The sequence below is a fragment of the Geospiza fortis genome, unplaced genomic scaffold (assembly GCF_000277835.1).
Source record: "Geospiza fortis unplaced genomic scaffold, GeoFor_1.0 scaffold171, whole genome shotgun sequence".
NCBI classification, from domain to species: domain Eukaryota; kingdom Metazoa; phylum Chordata; class Aves; order Passeriformes; family Thraupidae; genus Geospiza; species Geospiza fortis.
In genome coordinates this window covers 8,418,130-8,438,509 of record NW_005054313.1, presented here as the reverse complement: position 1 = coordinate 8,438,509, position 20,380 = coordinate 8,418,130, and the positions used below count along the sequence as shown (strand labels likewise).

Genomic DNA, 20,380 nt, shown 5'->3' with positions numbered 1-20,380 from the left:
AGTGTTTGAAGACCCTTTTTAGCTCTATAAAAGAAAATTAAAAAACAAACCACAAACCCCACAAAATACCCTGCCCCTCCTCCCCCCAAGTCCTAGTAGAAAACTGGCAAAAAGGCTTAAGTAATATGTAGACAGATGCAAATATGCAAATATGCTTTCATATCTTGTAGCTACTTGAAAATCTGTTCCTGTTACAGCTACAGAGACATCTTTCACCACAGAGTGCTGGGAGAGCTGGTGGCACGAGGAGATCTTTGCTTGCTGCAGTGACTGTACAAGATCATGCCTTGTTTTGGCTTGTCAGCAGTGTGTGGAACTGTTGTAGTGTATCCAAGGTACAAGTTTTGTCAGCTTCCCAATTTCCACATCACAGTAAATTTGTTCAGCTCAGCAGTGTCCTTTCGTAGCTGTCAGTGCTGGGTGAGGATTGCTGTGTCTCCTTATCTGCACTTCCAGTTTTCTTCCTTACCCTGTGGTGCATAAGGGCCCTACTTGAACTTTAGGAGGGAGTTAATGAAACAGCACTTTTACAGTGTCATGCTGTTAAATATCTCTAAGTAATGAAGGTGGAATAATTCCATTTTCTCATCGGTTTTCTGGGTGAGTGTTTCTTACAGATGCTTATACTGATCAAGTATTTCTCTAGAATTGACTAAGTTGCTGTAATGCTATGATTTATTTCTTATCTCAGCCAGATTAGAGAGTACCAGGTATATCTGTGGATCAGTTAACCAGGATCAGAAGACAAAGTGAGTATATTCAGTTGTGTTGAGAGCTGTAAAGTCCTCTTTGGTGTCAGATTTTGTCAATGGTGGCACAGCATCAAAAGTATGTAAAAAAAAGTTTCACTTCCAGGTAGCAGAGCAGTGTGCAGGAAGGGGACAGCCTTGTGCTTTGGGATGAAAATAGCTGCTGGTTCTGGACTTTGCAGTGAGAAATGGGCATTTATATGCAGCTGGTCTGTACTGTATTCCTAATTTAGCATTAAAAGACAGGCTGTTAGTCACTGCCTTCTCTTGTGGGTTAGTTCTCTGAATTAGCACTTGTTCAGATTACACTTCCTTTAAAGTCAGCTTTAAAAAATAACTTGGTGCATCTTTTTGATGTAAGTACATCATGCAGAGGGTCAAACTGTGTTTTGTGTGCCTTGAATCCATGCTTCTCTCATTAAATTAAAAAGCCTGGTAAATTAGCTGCCACTGTTAATCACCAAGGAAGTGCTGGTGGTCAGTACTCTGCTTTTGCTAGAAAGATGTTTCAGGGAGTGGTTATCCTCCTTAGTGGATGGAATAACTGGTAATACCCTTTAACAGAAGTTTGTAAATCACTCTTGTCCTGAAATTTGTGAAAATCCTCCAGTGACTCAGGCTCTCTCTGCTGTGGCTTTATGCCCTTGCCCATTACATAAGGAGTTTTGAAAGTGTAGGGTCCAGTCTGAACCTCGTGACGCAGAGGGAGGCTCTTCCTTAACGTTGTGATCTCAGGTCCCTGTGTGACTCATTCTGCCTCAGTTCACTCTGTCTGTGTTTCTTCCATGCAGTCAGTGAACCTTGCCATCAAACTTACTGCACTGTGCCAAACTACTGTTAAACTTTCTTAAAAGTTCATAAAATTTATTGAACTCTATCAAATTATTTGACCTCAATAAACACACTGCTGCTTCCCTCTTCTGAGTGAGGGTATCTGCAGCACAAGGGTACCAGAACTGCAGTTTTCAGCAGATCTGGCATTTTGTGACAGCAATGCAGGGTTTCCCAGTTTCAAGGAACAACAGAGAGCAAAGAGTTATTTCCTGAAGCCTGTCCAGGAAGAGATGCATGTCTTTTCTCTTTACAAAACAACAATTCGTTTGGATTTGACCAGAACCCGTGGAAGTAGTGACAGTTCATTGCTACCTCAGTGAGGTAAAATACCCACACTTTAAAGCTGAACCAATTTTCTTGATCCTTTTTCAAGCATCAGCTTTTTTCCTGGCTTACTGTCTGGGATCATGTTAGCACTTCTCTCTGCTCTCAGCATCACCGAAGGACACTTTTCCCTGACTCTCTCTAGCCCAGCTTGTGTTACATTGCGGCAGAAATCCACATGGAGCGTTCGCAGTGATGCTCCGTGGAGGGTCACTGCCTCCAGGGTGTGGTCAGTGATCTGCACACAGTTCTCCAGTTTGAGGCTCTTCAGGTTTGGGCAGCTCTTGAGAAGCTGCAAAATGCAGTGATCTGTAACATGGCCACATCCAGAGAGGGTCAGGGACAGCAGATTTGGACATCTGAAAGCAGGATGGTGACAGGTGAGATGGGAGAAAATAAATCATAGAGCTTGCAGAAACAAATAACATCAAGAATAAATATGAAGGCTGAAAAATGCCTCCTCTTCATCAAGAGGGGCAAGGAGGCACAAGTAGGTGAGCATACATGTAGATTTAATGTTCAACTTAACTAAAGGCAAAGCTTACTTTGCTTTTTCTGTTGGTAGCAACATCTCTAGCTCAGCCGGCACAGTGGCATGTGGAGGACTATTTAAGCTGTGGCTGCATCATTTTTTCTTAAGGAGTTGGATGGTGCTGTGCTTCTCCAGGCACAGACAGAGGAGACCCAGCAGAGAGGAGATTAATTTCAGGATGAAGTGGAGGACGACTGAGAGAAGACTGCTGTGCAGACATGCTAAGCGTGAGCAAGTAAGGCACTCCCACTCTTAATTTTCAGGAATTGCAGATATATTTTATCTCCTTGGGTTTACTGAAGCCACCTGCTTCCTAAAAAGTGTTCGGTCTTCGAACCCCACTCAGCTCTTAAACTTTCCTTTGAGTCACTGAAACTGGGAATTCTGTTGTTATAAACAATGATGCAGCAAATGAAAAAAGCTTTTTCTTGCTGCTTGAGTATGCCTGGGGAAGTACAGGAAAGGCCTGTCCCCAGTGGGGTGTTGATGCTGTCCTGGAGCAGCTGCAGAGCTCTGTGCAGCAGCCTGCAAACATGTGCCATGTCTGGCTCCTGGCTCAGCCCCCTCTGCAGGCAGTAGCAATTCAGCATCCACCGAGCTGAACAGAGCATCACACACAGGTCTGTGTTAATGTTGTTCTTGTGAGGCCTCTGGACAGAATTTTTTTAAAATTCTTTTCTGTTAGGAGCAGTTGGAGGAAAAGGCTGGCAGCAATCAAGAAAGGCTCGAACAGAATAAAACTACTTTAAACTCAGGAAGAAAAGCTGGATATTTAATTTGCATTTTTCTTTGTATGCAGTGCTAGGAATTTTGACTGGAAATGCTTTCAATGGGTTGCAGTAAAAATAGATAGGACCTTGTATTATCCTTTTTAGGCACAGGTATGCTGATTCCTCCTTAATTAATTCAGATTTTTATCTAATTGTTCTAGAACATTTACTTCAGAAATCTGGCACTTGCAATTTAATCTGTTTTGAAGCTGCTTTTCAGTCCTTGTTTCGAGATTGAACTGCTGCTGGCTCTCTCCTGTCACTATCCCATAATTTTTGCAGTTGTTGTTTCAAAGCTGAGGGCTGTGGCACAGGTGCACCATGTTAGGGAAGCACTGCCACAGCCCCTTGGCTCTGCTTTGGGACCAAGCCAGCCCTGATGTTCCCCACACACAGGGGAGGAGGCTCTACCCTGTGAGCCTCCTCCTGTCACTGCTCTGCTCCTTCCTCAGAGCTGTCTTGCAGCAGCAGAGCTGTGAAGGAAAAGCTGTGCACCCAGAGCTGCTTTTCCATGTGGCATTTCTCTTCCCTCGCTGCAGTTTAGAAGCAGCTGGGAGTTTAAACTTCAGAACTTTAGACTGAACTAAAGCTGACACAGCTGACACTTAGTAACATGTTAATTGAACTTGGTTGTAATGAGGTGTGTTCAGTGTTTGAAATCTGGGCTCTGCTCCAGGCACCCCCCAGACACTGCCAGAATGGTGTAGTTTAGCTGAGCAGCAGTGTGAGAGGCAGGGATGCACTTTCCCATATTAATAACCAATTCTTAGGAAAAAAGAAGGAAAACATAGACTTAAGGGATATCTAGAGGAAGTATACACTATTGCCACTGTAAAATGAACTCACACTACAGTTGTAAAGGCAAAGCACTCATGTACTTCATGCTCCATTTCAGGCAGGGGTTATGGAGTATTTGAAATAACTCTGATTTCACTCATCTCAAGGCAGTTACTGCACACTCACACCCACAGAACGTACCTGTTGCAAACGTCTAGTAAAAAATCACTGACAGTGTTCTCATGCCTCTTACAGAAGTCTTTCTGGAAACTGTTTTTCATCCAGTCCTCAATGTTACACACCTTGACTCTCTCTGAATACCAGCAGATGGATAAGTGTTTTAAAGCAGGTCCCAGGAGAAAATTATCCTTCTTTAGTTCCACTGGAGAATGAAAGTTCAACAAAGACCACAGTAAAGGATCCTGAAACACTTCTAGTAACTTGTGACATGTTTTTGCCAGATTTTTCCTACTGTTTTTGTCCAGAAAAGAGAAGAGATGTAGAAGGCATTCCCGGTTGAGCTGGGTTATGTGCATTTCCCAGCAGCAGTGGCAGTGTCTTGGCCGGGTGGAGTAATAGCAGTGCTGGAGGGGTTCATGCTCACCAGGAGGCTGTTGCACATATATGGTTGTGGAGTGGGGTTTATTTTTGGCTAACAACTGGTGCAGAAGCTCAGAACAGGGAAAGGAACAGAACCATGTATGTAGCTTGTGCTTTCTTTGTCCAAGGGAATGGAATGGGCATGTACAACTTGACTGTCATGAAATGCTTCCTTAAAAGGGATTCCCCCCTCCCCAGCCTTGTAGACTCTCCTGGAGTTAGCAAAGTTCTTGTGCTGAGTTACTGGAGTGGGGTGGGGCTGTAGCTACAGCTGCCGGGCGTTATCTCTGTCAGTGCTTCCCATTCAGGAGATTTGGCTGAGCAGCACTTTGGTTTGGCAGAGAACACTTGGCTCTCTATTTGTTCATTGATTTTTCTGAGGTTGCACATTTGGTTCATGTTCAAGGACTGTCACATGGATAATGGAACTTTCATAGAGTTTTTTAGGAGGAGCTGAAAGAGTCTCTGGGTGCCTTGAAGCACACACACAGTCTGCAGTTCAGTTCACAGGCCCCAGAGGTAGGGACAGTTTCCTGCCCACAGTTACTTGAGGCTGAGCTGTGATTCCATAAAAAAAGCTGGCTGTGTCCCCACCTTCTGCAGGAGGGAAGCAATGACACAGAGGCAGCCATGCATGGGAACAGCGAGGCTATGTTTAGTTCCATGTGGGCTTGTGCTTTTAATAGATGTCTTCTATTGGCTCAAGTTTTACAAGTTTGGCTGTTCTGGTTTTGTAGGTTTAGTTCCATTACCACAGAAATCTTTTTCCCACCCTTTGGTGGAAGAAGGAGATACGAAAGTGGTTCTCCAAGTAAAAGTCTCTGTTGTACGGAAATTGGAGAAAGTGTAGCAGAAAGTTGTTCCTAGAAGAAAAATAAAGCTACAGCAAGGGCAGGTTGGAATGAAATGCAATAAGCATCCCTTTAACTTTCCAGCTTGTGAATCAAAAATGCTTGAGAAGAAGGTATTTATAGTCACTTTCTGCCTGATGTTAATACAAGAGAATAAATACATTCAACAAATCCATAAAAAGTTACAGCAAACAGCACTGGGAGAGTTTTTCAAGTGGCCTGCACACAAATAGTAGCTGGGAAACTTTATGGCATTTTGATTAGGAGTGTTTTAATACAGGACAAGGTTGAATGAGACTCAATTTTACCTCCTCCTTCACACCCCAAGAATGCAGTTTAAAATTCAACTCTGAAAAACAAGATCTGAAATTTGTAGTCTGCAACGATCATAGCTTGAGGAAGTGCTTGAGTAATGTGTGTGTCTGAACACAGCTGGCATACACAAAGCAATGCAATTCTTTCTGCTTCATTCTTTAGTTAGTAACTTTCTACTATATACAGTAAGCTGTGTTTAACAATTGCCAGTCTTCTTGGTTTGATATCCTTTGTCATTTAATCTTAGCTTTGAAATGATAAGGAGATTGCTGTTCCCCATCCCCTTGTCAGAAACAGCTCTGGTCAATGCCACAAAAGGGACAAGAAGATTTCACATTCCAGGTAATGCAGTTTACTGGAAAACAGCAGCTTAAAAGATGTGCCTGCAGGTGTTCTTCATTCTCATATTAGCATTTTCAAATCTCAAGAACTTACCTTTGTTTTTGAGCAGGTTTAAACAGTTGAGACTTCTCAGAGTTACACATAACAGGAATACTATTTTAAAAAATGCCAATTAAGAAACCCCCCAAATTAACAACAAATCAACAATCTAGCAAAACTGAATGACAAGGATGTTAGGATGGACTCTTGCCAGACAGAGGGGACACACCACAATCTGACATAAAAATTAACAGCAGTTGGGTGACAAGGAGTTCAAAATGGAATGGCAGGTCCTCTTTAGGGTTAGGTGCTAAGTTTGGTAGAGGTGTGACAGAGTTAGGAACACTGCAATTGCTTTATTTTGTTTTTCCCAGACCAAGGTACAGTATTCTGTCATTTGTGTTCAGAGGACATACACCAATGTTCTGCAAGCCTGTAGAAGGACAAGGAGTTTCATTTTCTAAGGAAAGGAGACACTTTAATGGCACATTTTCCATAAACACACTATGTGATGAGATATAATTCACATTCATCCTGGAAATGCTCCAGAAACACACAAGATGAGCACAGTCAGTAATCCTCACTGAAAATTACACACAAGATTTTAATGGTAAACAATTACAACTATGGCACTACAGTACTTGAGAATATCCTAAAGCACGTTGGAATCAGCTGTCAAGGTGCCCATTACCTCATCAGTAAGACACAGACACATCAGTAATGAAACATTGCTGGGGGAACTTAACACCATGTGTTACACTTCCCACTGATTTAGCAAAATCATCATAAATGGCCTCCTGTTTTTGATACAAGTCCACTATCCCTTCCTGTCTCAAACTTTTAAACTCTCTTGCTGACATTTAGGAGCTGGACATTTTGCTGGTTTGATTGACATAAATATTGGCTCCAGTTGTATACGTGGCTAAACAATCAGTAACAAAAGGACAACCTTTGATTGGACACATTTTGGTGAAAAAGATGCAAGTCTTTGAACTGTAGAGAGCAGCTGCTGCTTGCAGAGCAGTCTCAAGCAAGAAAAAAATCTTCTTGCCAGCTAGTGTGTACTATGATGAGCAGTAAGTAGAAAAAAACATTTGGCTTAAATGAAAGAGATATTCCCCCCCACAAGCGAATAGATAAATACAGGATATACAAGCTAGGTTAAAAAGGTAATACTAGGCCAGGTGCAGTATTATGTTACTGGTTCAGTGCTCAGTTACTTTTTTTCCGACACCACACTGAATAGAATACAGTGGATAAGCAAAGTTCTCCACCAGGAAGAGAAATACTTGTGTTGCCACAACAAACTGTTCATACTGCCCATCTGAGTTTGCAGTGGGAGAAAATTAAATTAGGAAAGGATTTACAATGTACTTGTTCCAGCAAAGCATATGGCTGAGTCCTGAGCAGCACCTGCTGCAAGGACAGCCTGCTGTGATTGCATCGTTTCCCCAGAGCAGCCCCACACAGCCCTGCTGGAGACACCACTGCCCAGGAGCTGCGTGGGACACAGCAAATGGGACTGAAAGAAAATGCTCAAGTCAGAACATAACTCTGACCCAAACAATTGCTGACAAGTAGAAGTCGATTAAAAGAAGTGAATGTTGCTGAAGATTACAAATTTAAATTTCTAAAAATACAGAAAGGCACATTTACATCACTGTTTTGCAAGAACACTGCATACACCTGACTACTGTAAGTTAAACTGCTGTTGGCCCAGAGATAGTCATGTATTTTAAGCTTGGCATTCTCAAAGGTAAATTCTAAAAAAATCCGGTCCAAGCAGCATGCAGAGAAAACACAGCTAGAGGTGGCATCTGTGCAGGTCCCTGTGAGCAGCATGAATGGCAGGAATGTGATACAATGCTTTACCTGCTCCGTTTTCTGCTTGTCTAAGTATCAGCAACCTACTCTCGATTAGAAGAAAGACTGCCTGTAAGGAAGGGAAGGTGACAAACTATCTACAGCTTAAAGAAATGGCAGTTCTAGTTACTGTTCAACTTAAGTAAAAGACTGCATCCTTATAAATATGTCACTGTATCAAATAACGCTATAGTCTTAACCTGTGTGCACACTTCAAAACCCATTAGCCATGCTGAATGACTTCTGCAGTTTTGGATTAAGCCAATTTCTCCCTTTCCTGGTTTAAGCTGCTGTGACAAAGCTCTCAAGAATGGCCCTGTACCAAATGCCTGACTCCAATTTGTCCTTATCGTGGCCTGTGAACAGCCAGCAGGACCCCAGGGCAAGGCACTGCTGTGCACTCCCTGTGCCCCAGGCTGCTCTGGGCTCCACTCCAGCCTCCCCACCTATGTCCTTCGGGGGCATCAACTAAAACAGGACTCCCACTTGGAGTTTTCAGACAACTGAATTTTGTAGTTAACTAAGAGCTGCTGTTTGGTGGTGGGACTCTCCATGAACTGTAGTCTCCTCGTACTGAGCTTTCAGGAGCGTCCAGCTCCTTGCTTGGCACAAGACAGCCAGCTAGAAAGGAGAGACTGAGGGAACAGATCTGAAATGGAGCAGTTCTCAAATTTCATGTTTTCTGTCAGATTCCTGGCTTTGGCAGTAGTGGTTTTCCTGTCTGCCTTTCCCATCACAGTAGCTGACTTCCACTCATCAGCAGTAGAGCTAAAACTGGTTTGGGTTTTTTAGTGTAGTCTTTCTCTATTACGTAGCCAGGTTTTAGAAACTGCACCATGACTCTAGTGTTCACCTAGAGACTGAAAAAAATGCCACCCTGGGCCAGTGTGTAAATGCCACAGGAGCTCTCTGAGCCTGCTCCAGTCACAAACACGCTTAGCACTTCTCCTGTGAGGGCTCTGCTGTGAGAGACTGAGCATCCTTCCTTGAGTTTGCACTTGAACTGACAGAACAATTTCATGCAAAGCACCTGCAACACCATCTGTCTCCTCGTGCTTCCAAGTGAACTGTAGCCATGGAGCAGAGCTGCATGCAGAGCTGCATTTAGACCTATGCCTGTTCTCACAAACCCCAGCCCTTGGGGCTGTGCTTCCAATTCCCACTAGGAACTAAGGGGTTCTACTTGGGATTCTACTGCCAGGAAGTCTCCACAGTTTTCAAGCACGTAAGTGTTCACGGTCGAATTTCAGGATGACAGTGTAAACCAAGAGATGTCAAATGCAATTCAGGTTCCATAAAGGGCAAAGTAATTTAGACAGGTAAAGATAATTGTTTTGAATTTGCAGGGGGTAGGGGGCAGCATAGCTGAGCAGTACTGTAATTAAATTGCAGTATTGATACAATTGAACCAACTGTTTATTTACAATGATTCCTGAAATTCACCAGCCTGAATACACCAATATAGCAGCAATTACCTGGCCTACTTACTGATGTTATATTGCCTGTCCTCTGCAGACAAAGGATGATTGGTCAGAGGTCACTGTTTAAGTTTCTTGCACGAGGGAAAGTAGTACGTGCAAACAATTCCTTGATTTAAAGAGATTAAGTCATATCTACATAATAGGACTGCGAACAGCATGAAGTTGTATTGCTTTTCATGATCAAAAGCACATTTATCTTGCTTGTAAGGAGGACAGAGTTTTTTTGATGTAAATGTGCCTTTAGAAAGTGAGAACTGAAAACATTAATATAAAAAAGTCAAATAACTATTTCATGAAACTATATATATAAAAATTGAGTTATCACAACTAAAGCAGCAAATCAAAATCTGCTGAGGTTTTCTGGTATAACTAAAAAAAAAGTTAGTTTGTGTCCAAGTTCAGTAAGTCAAATGCTACCATTGACACAACAAAACAAAAACCCACAAGAGGAAATTGCAAAGTGCACAATGAAATTAATAAGTCTTGGATCAAGTATTTATGGAAAAATGGAAATGTTTGTCCAGTGGACTTTGATAAGTAAGAATGCAAAGGAGGTATTAAAGTTTCTCTGCTCCAGGCTTGGCTTGGCGCTCCACGTAGAAGAGGATGTAGGCCTTGGCCTTGCCCACGGTCTCCTCGTCAGTCAGGGTTACAGTACTGTCATTGAAGTGGAACCAGCGGCCCTCGTGCGCTGCATACGCTGTGTAGTGGCCGGAGCCAACGCTGTGGAGCAGGCACAGGGACAACAGTCAGGGACACTCCTGCAGGAAGATACCCACGGCCCTGCACAGCAGATGCTTCTCTTTTTGAGCAGCGGGGCTCAAATTCTTTAAATTAAAGTTCTACAGGAACACATTGTCTTGTCCCATCTACTGTTACTCTCAACAGATCTGTCCAGGGCTGGGAAAAGTTAAAAGACTTCCAGTAACTTGACTTCAAAATATGCCCAGTGCCTTCCCTGGGTGTTCCTGTGAGCCTTCACTACTGTGGCAGGAAAGGTAATGGTGATGATCTCTTTCACCATACACATCTTTGGGCGGCAGTTGTCCCAAGCATGCTCATACACTTCTATAACATAAAGGCAAGTGTACCTTCCAACATGAATAAAAAGGAAAAAATAGTCCTGTTTCATAGTAAGAATTTCAAAATGAGACATTAATTCCTGGAAGGCCCCCTGACTCCTCCTCTTGGTTTAGGACTTTTTTATTTGTAGAGGCACTAGACTATTTTCATTTAATCTCACACACGTAGTCATTAACCCCAAAGGCTGCCAGGGTGCATTCCCAGGCCTGACTCTATTGGATCTATCGAAATTAATTCAGCTTAGCTCCCTGCCAGCTTATAAACTACAGCTTATTTCCCCCAGTTAACACACATGCCCTCGGGACAGACACCCTTCATTCTCTCTGCATGTACCTGAGTGGGAGAAGGTCTGTGCCAGGAGCACAGGCTGGCTGCACGTACTCACCCTGAGCCGTGATGCACAACCACAGCCACGAGGTCATACAGGCAGCTCTCTGGGCCACTGTTTTCAGGCTGTGGTAGGAAAAAACAAACTCCTCAAATATCAGTAGCACCCTGTAATTTGTAATAAAGACATATGCCATGGAACGAATTCCTTGCAGGAGGCATCAGGAGGTCTTCTTACCTCTAACAAGTAGCATTTCATGTCTAGGCCTCGCAAGGGAAACTCAACATACGTATCGACCTTGTTTCTCAGATATGCCGTCCAGTGAAAGCGTTTCAAGTGTAAGCATAGCACCTACAGGGGGACAGTTATAAAAGGTGTGTTACAGGAGGGGGCTGAACTTGATTCTGGACACTGCAATGGGGAGGAAGAGGTCTTGGTTGAACCATTATTTCCTTTGACATTTTTCATGCTGTTATTTCTCATGCTTGTACAAACCTTTGGTAGTTTCTGAATCCAGAATTTTTTGGTGGACTTCTGTTTCTTTTTGCATTTGTGACACATGTACAGCTCTGTCTCATCAAGTTCTTCCAGGTCTGTAAAACTGCGAAGACAATCTAGAAAAAGCAGATACATCAAGTGGTTTTTGTAACATGAAATACAACAAATACAGCAATATAGGTGTGCTCATTTGCTGCAACCATTCTAGTTATATCCATCTGAGCAGCAAAAAAGCTATATAATGTTTAATACAATAATGTGTTGCAACATGCAACCTTCCCTGTTCCTGAAAGCAGCTAGAAGTAGTTTGAAAGAAACAAACATGCATTCCCAAAATCTCCATCTTCCAAACAAGATTCCATCCAACATTCAGCAAAACTGCTTTCAAATTAAGATAAATTATTTTCTAACATAGAATATTCAACTTTTAAAGCCTGTTTGGCTTTAGATACAAAGTGAACAGACAAAACAACAGGGTTTTGTTGAATATTTCATGATTTTCAGCAAGTCTATTCACAAATCTGTAAAAACTAACATCCTGTAAAAACCAAAGTCAGTAACAGTACTGCTGCTTAACCTGCTGGACTGCATTGATGTGATTTAAATGCAGAACCCCCAGGAGCCACCCCCACTGTGGGCATGGGCACATGCATCCCAGGACAGAGCCCCAGCGAACACCACAGGCAACAGTACAGATCAGTGTCTGGGAAGAGTGAACTACATTAGAAATGCTCTGATTAGAAAGAAAATCCTCTTGGGCCTGGTACGATTTCATGAGCCAGGCACTCTTACCTCGTAGCGTGCACATTGGTCCACCCTCTTGGTTTTTAGTACGTTTATTTCTGAACTGACTTGGAATATCTAGCGAAAGGTCTAGAAAGTAATAATTTAAAAACAAAATTAGGGCTGAGTAGAGCAATGCCTAGTCTGTTCAGGCTGACATGCTGGGTCTGTCATGTGACATCTAAATGTATCAAGCTTCAGATTTAATCTTCTGCTCTAAGTCACACAGTATTTGGAACACAAGAGGCAGCATCTTACCTAGGAATGGGTCGAACTTTCTAGATTCAGTCCCACATATTAGGCAGTTGACTTCATTTTGAAGAATGCCTCCGAAAATGGCAGTGACAACAGTAGATGCTCCATTTCTAGACAAACCACATCAGAGAAGGACAGTCACCCAGAAAGCCTGAGCTGAATTCCCAACACCTGTCCAATGTTTGGTGCTCACACCTCCTGCTGTTGGGCTGAGCCAATGAAACAGGGACTGGGTGCTCCAGGCAGAACAGGCACTGCAGCTGCCCAGGGGCACATCACATGAATGTAGTGCCTACACTGCTTTATCTTGGACCTAAAGAAAGGGTGAACTTGGGGGCTCTAAGCAGATGCTCAAACTGAAAGTGCTGTGGTGCAGCTGGGTGCATTTCTATAGTCGAGCTGTACTGGATGCTCACACAGGTCCAGGATTTTAACCCTGTAATTAAGACTTCATCTGAAACAAAAATTCTTTCTTCTTTGGTAGGTCAATCATATATTTGTTTTAACTCTACACCCTTTCTTACATATGCTTTTGACTTCTTTGAGCACATTTCTGCACTTCACTGCCAGCGGCAGCTTAAGTTGCATTAAAACATGATAAACAATGTGCAAGATCAGCATTGTTCTCTAATCTTTCATTACTCTCCTACTGAATTTTTCAGCAGATTATGTAATGGGCCTGCCTCTCACAGTCCAATTTAAAAACACACAAATTTTAAGTTACATTATTATACACTCCTAAGGCTTGCAGAAACCTGTGTTCCTTGCCTGCACTCCACCTACATCTTTACAGCTCATCCCAACGCTTCCTGAGCAAGAGGAAATAGCTGCTCACATGGACTGGTGCACAAGAAGAGAGCATTCACAGCCTATCTGTTACTTCACTGGAAGCATTAAAGTGCCCTCACAAGAAGGGCAGATTATCCCACGTCACTGCACAATTGGAAAGCCCTTCTCAAGACAAATTTACATTAGATAGGTGAACAAAGGTTAAATTCTCCTGGGATTTTGACATCCAAAATACTGACAAAACAAAATCAGTTTAGATTTCAAATAAATGTCAATCCTACAAACATTTTAAGATTCTTCTGGGGGATTTTTAAGCATCAGCAACACAACATAAATGCAGTAAAGAGCACAGTCTGAATTTTGTTAGGCTTTCCCTAACAAAGCATCTATAAAACCCTGCATCTCAGGCCTGCTTACTCTGTCCTAATCAGTACAGAAGGAAAAACTCAAACTCTAGTTTTCTGTAGGGAATTAGGGACCAAATGTGCAGGCTAATCTGACAACTTTCCTTCCTGAAGCAAAATAAGGATTTCTCTCTTGTGTGAGTTTCAATCTAAGAGAAAACACAGCTAGGACAGAGGTCAGAAAAAACAGTATTTTGAGAAATACAGAAAGAGGAGTCAAACACCCAAATTACACCTGTTTCAAGGTACACAGTAGTATGAAAACCAAAATTATGCACAAAAAAAAGCACCAACTGTAACTGTCAAGTGATACATGAGATCATCTGCTGGAAAACTGACTCCAAGTGATAACTGCACTACTCAGTCATTTACACAGGAGGTCTGCTCACAATTTAAACATCAAAATTGCTGGCCATCGTTTTTGCTCCTGCATCATTGAGACTATCTATCACCCTAAGACAATTATATTGTCTGGGGAGAAGAAAGAATTCTATGGGCTATAGAAAATAGTTTTTTATTTCTGAAAGACAAGTGAATTAAAATGACTTTACAACTTAGCCTGTATGTTCACTCACACCTATGAAAACTGCTGATCTAAGACACTTCCTTTTGAAGGGACACAGATTGTACAGAATGCTCATCTTCATAACCTACAGTTTTGTACTGCCTAAAGTTAGAAGCACTGAAGAAAACTTAAAACAAGGAACACTGAATCTGAAATTCCAGAGCCACCACATGCAGACCCATGCAAAGTCATGAAGGCTTTGAAGAAATTAAAAACCACTTCTTACATGCAACATTTGTTGCTTCCAGACAGGTTAGAATTTTCTTGCAAGATTACTGAACGTGAAACACCGTTGAAGCCACCCTGGAGTTCCAGGTGTAGATGGTCCAAAAGGTAACGCATGAACTCGTGGGCATCCTGTTGCTGGTATCCCCTTAAGAGAAAAGGAAACAATAACAAAATTGCTTTAGAGGCAACACACAGCAAGCACCAGGGTCACAGGAAAAAAACCTTTGCTTCTTTAATCCTACTGAGCAAACTTTCCATATGCGCTTGGTACCAAGAAAGTTTGCCAAGTAGCCTCTGGAAGGACACGGCAATGTCCTGACAAAATAAGTGATTTTGGTCCTTTGCAGCTCACACTCTCTGCATGCCTCTGGTGAGAATGGAGAAACCTTTAAGAATATACCATTCAGATAGGAAGAGAAAGCAGCAGGGAGCAGGAGACACCCACCATGTGCTCACATAGCTGGGCCTAACGGAGCTGCCACATTGTTATCTGGCCTCACCAGCCCTGCCTGTGCCAGGGGCATCCCAGGCCTGTGTCCCTGTTAAATGAAATACACAAGGGATGGCAGCAGTGGCTTCTCCTCTCTCTTCTTTGGTACTGACTGTGTTTGATTTGTGGCTCAGCAGAACTGCTTTGAATCTCATTCAGACAGGACACTATTTGTCCCTACTTTGAATCGGCCACAGATGAAGGTCAATATATTGTAATCTCAAACCTGGTAAGATTCAAAAGAAAGACACCACAAAACATATTGTTCCTGTGGGATGCAGAGTCAGTATTTCTGAGTGGTTCTAATTCAGTCACAGATCCCACTCACTTTGGCAAGTACCTGTGTTTGTTTGTCTGTTTAGTCCCCTCCTCACCAAAGGCAGGAATTTAGTCTCTAGGTTTGTTTTCCACATGCATCTTTCAGCATCAATATGAAGTCTGAAATAATTAGGATGAGAGCACCATTTCTTCTAGGATGAGATCTACAGCCATGCTCAGAGTTGCAAACTTCCCCTGCATAACTCATATTCTGGGAGAGGGAGGTAATGGCAGGGGTATTCAGAGCATCTCTTGAGCATTGGGATTTGGTAGGACAGGGCTCCAGTCTCACATGTGCTGTGCCATCAGCAGCAATGTTGCTCAATCACCATTATTATTTCACCACTAAGAAACCTTACCAAAAAGAACAGAGAAGCCATCAGGGTAAAACATTCCTTTCAAGTTATTTAAGCTGAATCATGCATCAAATTCAACAAACAGCTGCTGTGCACTTGCCATTAAGCTGCACACTGAGACAAAGCATGACAAGATACGTAGTGAAACACTGAAAGCTTTGTGCAACACTGACCTAAGTATGTGCAAGTCATTGTAGGCCTCAGCTACAGAAATCCCTACATAGCAAGAGCTGGCTTCCCCTCCATCTGCTGTCCGTTCCGTTCTCATAAGCTGCTTCATCAGGTCTCCCCTTTTCCACCTCACTACCCTGCCTAAGTGCTGGCAATAACTGTCAGGTAGGAATGTCTGGGAGAGAAATATAAGTGGGTTTATAAATGTGAATGCTCAGGGGAGGGAAAAATCCTGTAAGATTCATGGCAGAGTACCCAGAAGGGGAGAGAAATGCTAACAGACTCACTGCAACAGAAATATACAATGTGAGGCTGATGGGCTTAGTGAGGAACACAGATGTGTGCAGTGAGAGTATTGCTAAGAGATAACAGAACAAAACCAAAAATTTTCACCTTGTAGGATTACAGTAATGCTTTCCTCCAAACCAGCAGCTTTAAAATAAATCCAAGAGTCTGTATATAGACACATGGGCAGCACTGCCTACCTTTTACACAGAAAACCCAGCACCCAGAAACACTGCTGTGCTTCAACAGGCCACAGTCCTGTACAGCCAAGATAGGACTTACTGACCCAAAGTTGCAAAGAAATTATATGTTTGTTAAAACTGCTGGCATTACACTTCCTTGATTCTCATAAGCTAAATGAAAGATAACTAACTGTATCAAGAACAGAACAAACAGATTTGTGTTGTTTGGGTTATTCATTGTGCAGATGTATTCACAGCATCTTTTCAGCAGTGCTAGAGATAGAACAGGTAAGAGGACACCTTTATTATGTGAGAACATGGAGCAATTGCAGTGGTTTTGGTTCGCTAATCTGAGTTTTTCAGTTAATACACCAATTAATGTAGTGGGTTTAGCACTGGCCAAATGCCAATGTACTCCTTAGAATTATTTATTGATTTTTTTGCTGCAAGATAAGGATTAGGAGGAGAGCAAAGCAAACTCAAAACTTTAAAGGGCATAAAGAAATCTTTATTAACCAAACTAAAAGAAAAATATTAAGAAATCAGAATAAACCTTCAGAACACTTCTCCCTCCAACTCTTCTTTCTTTTCTCTCTGACAATATAAAGAGACAAAATGTGGTATTTTCAGTCAGTTTATTACTTCTAAAATAATCTTTCCTCAGTTTACTTAGGGAGAGGAGTCTTTCTTGCCATGTCATGGAGATTTGTTCACAAGAAACAGTTCTTTCATGGTTTTAATTTTCACTAATAGCAGCCACCTGGAAATTTACAATTATGAAGTCTCTCCTACGTTTGGTAGATTTTTCACAACTACTACCATGGGTCATTTCAGTTTGTTGGAGTGCAATTTTAAGGATGAGCTGTTCTAGTACAGAGACAAAAGTTTTCTTTATCTATTTTTGGGAAACAGAGGTCTCTTCTATCCCTGGAGCAAAGTTTTCCATCTCTTTAATTACTCTCTAAACTTTTCATCAAATTACAGCTACTTCAACATCTGCTTGCTTTAGTATTGGTGCTCCTGCTCATGGCTGTGGTTAGAACACTACCCCTCTCCAAGGTATTTTATGAGTTATAGGGAAAAAGAGTCTGATGTATTAATTATATCTCCATCACAGCTTTAAAAGAGAATTTTAGCTTAAGACTAAGGCTTTTTTTTTTCCTCATTTGGGCTTTGGCTCTTTTTTCTTATCAATGTTGGTTTCTTTATGTTGTTCTTTTTATGTGCTTTTAATTTTCTTTTTTTTTGGGGGGGGAGAAGTGGCGCTAGCAGGTTTCTTTGTTTTCAAATGGAATTTTATAGCACTGAGTGAGTTAATTTTATTTGTGCTTTGCATTAGGAAATGGCTTTTTGTTGTTGGTCACATGGTTTCTGCCAGGCCGTGGCCACGGAGGCTCAGAGCATTGCTTTCAGCTGTTTCTGTGCTTCTGAATTGGGATTGTGTTGTTAATGGTGATCTCACAGAGGCGTATTTCACTTTTTTAAATGGTTTAACAGGGTGTCAATATTTAAAATTAGCTAGCTGATTGGTTTTGCCAGGTCCAAAGGAAGCTGTTACGGTTTCTGTAGGGAATTACTTCCATAGTTGGTGGATTTTTTCCTTAACTAAAAACCAAACTATGATAAACTACAACAGCAACTTACCTTCATCACAATATATCCTAACAGGTTTCAGTGCTCCTTTGAAAGAGGTTCAGGGGTCAGGACAGGGAGACCTTTGAGAGGAATGATACTTGGGTTTACTTGAGTAACCTTCTTTACCACTTTCTCTTTATCGTCTCTTTTGTAAGTATGGGCCCAAAATGCTTATTATGCACAGAATTTTTCTCTTCTAGCCCTTGTATCATGTCCAGCTGGTGACTACTGTATTTTGAGAGAATCAAGGAAGTTTCAGCCAGTATGTTTGCATTTAGACCTGTAGGTGCAGTATCTTTTTTAATCTGACTGCATCATTTTCTTATTGCAGCCAAGCCTGGGTTCAGTCAACACCCTCCACTTGGCACTTACCAACCACTCAATAGCTTGATTCCTTTGGAGCACTAGCTCAAAGGTACAAATACCACTGTTTCTCCCGTGAGATCTTAGTCTCTCTGAAACTGCTACATGTGGCAGAAGGAAAAAGCAAGCACTACTGATGAACAGAAAACTGCTGATCAAAGCAAAGATCCTTTTCAAAGCACATCTGTAGGCATATGGAAAGCTACACAGAGTGCATCCTGTGGATGCAGTCCATTTCAGAGTAGGACACCAGCAATATGTGGTTGCAATCAAGAATACTGTTATTTTTTTAAAAAACTTACCTAAAATTTGGCATTATTTTCCAAACAACATAAAATAAAGACTCTGGACTAAATGCAGTTTGGCTTCCTTGCCATAAAGCACAGAGTGTCTTTCTGAATTCTTCCACAAGTGAACTGTAAAGAAAGTAAGAGCTGGTGTTTAATGTGCATTTGTTTACAACCCTTAGAGGTTTACTTGTTCAATGGTACAAGTATCAGACAATAGCTGGGTTAAGACTGTAAGGACTAGGTAAATATCCTTTCCAGTAGCTTCAAAGATTTCATGTCCAAAATCCTACCCACAATTGTTGAAGACACACAGATTTGGAAAATTATATTTCAGATGTTCAGGACAGACTCATGTGAACACCTATGCACTGTTTGTCATTTTAGTGCAGACTCTGCTAACATCTTTTTAACCCTTGCTCAAGCAACCTACAGATCATCAATCACTTACTCCTGAACTTTCTGCAGTAGTAGGCGCAGTAGGTTGACTTGCAGTCACATCCTCATGACCCTATTTTAGCTGGAAGTCAGGAGCATAATGTCTGCAGCATATATCAAGAGGACTTCTTAACATGATTTAACATGTCACACTCCAGCACTACCTGATGTATGTGACTGCCTCTCCCTGCAGCATCAGACCTGTAACAGCAAGCTGCAAGTGATATGAGTTTCTTTCTTTGTAGACAGCTATTCTTCTGTGCCTTTGTCCCCTGTGAATTGTGCAAGATCAAAAGTATCCAGTGGCCCCAGCAGCCCAAACTTGCTGTTCCCTGCACAGCTAAGAGCTCACAAGGCACACACAGCTTACACATTGTTATCCCCCTGGCTCCTGGTGTGGTAAGTTCGCCGCCCTGCCGTCTTCCCATTCCTCAGCTCCACTGCAGGCAACTCTTTGAAGTAACAGCAAAACTGCTGAATGTTACTAGGAAAAATGAAATAAGAATGAAATCCTTAAAGGGCAGAGGAAAAGGATAATATTATGTATTCTGGAGCTTGTTCTTTGAAATGCATAAACACCACTTCATGCAGTGATACAGGATGGCAATCACAAACAGTTTAAGAGACAAGAAACACTATAGCAAATACCTTCTGTCAGTAACTACGCAGATCTGCAAATATCACTGTCATCCCAGCTTCCTAAAACGATTACATTTTGGCTCTGCTTTGACTAAGAGATACCCTGCCAGACGGAGCTATCATTTCCTAACAACCCAGACTTGCATTTGCTGAGGAAGTTAACTTATTTACTGGCCTCAGCACTCTCCTGGTCTGCCAAGGACACGGCAGGTTTCCTCTGGAATGCCGTACCACAGGATGTGCCTCACACCATGAAACACAACTTTACCAACCCATGCACACCCACTCCTGCAAATTCAGATCCACTTCTGTCCAGTGGGACCATGCCAAATTCACCTGCCCAATGCTACAGCACACAAGCCCCCTGAGAGTGGTGGGAGAGCTGGGGAAGGTACCTGAGTGACTGCAGGATTGCATTCATGAAACAAGTGTTCCCCAGGTTCCGCAGGCCTGTGGCACAAAGGGCAGTGGTGCTTCCCTAGAATGAGAACAGTCAGGTTACAGAAAGATTTATCACTGCTCCACCACTTCCCTCCTGCAGAGCCATCACTGTCGGACCAAGCACAGGTCTGAACAATAACCAACTACACTTGAGTGCAGCTGCAAAGCTAAAGCAACCACCTCAGCAGCTCAAACTGCCCTGAAGCTCCATCTTGACATGAAAACTCTTTCTTACTCATTCCTGCCAAGAGAAAACTATACTACATCTTTTCCTGTGCAAATAAATCTAGAATAGGACAATACAGGTAATCACAGGCTCTTTTTGCCAAGGATTTGTGTGTGTGTGTATGTATGTCAAATATTCA

General features: G+C 42.2%; 2 protein-coding genes across 2 annotated transcripts in view; both read right to left on the bottom strand.

The window, feature by feature from the left end:
* Positions 1-1,785: 1,785 nt before the first annotated feature.
* FBXL22 (F-box and leucine rich repeat protein 22) lies at positions 1,786-5,438 on the bottom strand. The gene is made up of 2 exons (XM_005419687.2): positions 4,188-5,438; positions 1,786-2,266 (listed from the first exon to the last, which is right to left on the bottom strand). Exons 1-2 carry the CDS (start codon positions 4,520-4,522, stop codon positions 1,921-1,923), a joined length of 681 nt encoding a protein of 226 aa, XP_005419744.1. The 5' UTR covers positions 4,523-5,438; the 3' UTR covers positions 1,786-1,920.
* Positions 5,439-6,469: 1,031 nt separating this feature from the next.
* Positions 6,470-20,380, bottom strand: part of USP3 (ubiquitin specific peptidase 3) — a 25,189-nt gene continuing 11,278 nt past the window's right edge. Inside the window, exons 5-14 of the mRNA XM_031055865.1 lie at positions 19,970-20,052; positions 19,306-19,419; positions 18,513-18,626; positions 14,409-14,555; positions 12,428-12,534; positions 12,179-12,259; positions 11,384-11,502; positions 11,126-11,239; positions 10,946-11,013; positions 6,470-10,200 (exon numbers count right to left, since the gene is read on the bottom strand). Coding sequence (XP_030911725.1) covers positions 10,035-10,200; positions 10,946-11,013; positions 11,126-11,239; positions 11,384-11,502; positions 12,179-12,259; positions 12,428-12,534; positions 14,409-14,555; positions 18,513-18,626; positions 19,306-19,419; positions 19,970-20,052 — 1,113 coding nt within the window. The 3' untranslated portion in view covers positions 6,470-10,034. The remainder of the gene's footprint in view (positions 10,201-10,945; positions 11,014-11,125; positions 11,240-11,383; positions 11,503-12,178; positions 12,260-12,427; positions 12,535-14,408; positions 14,556-18,512; positions 18,627-19,305; positions 19,420-19,969; positions 20,053-20,380) is intronic.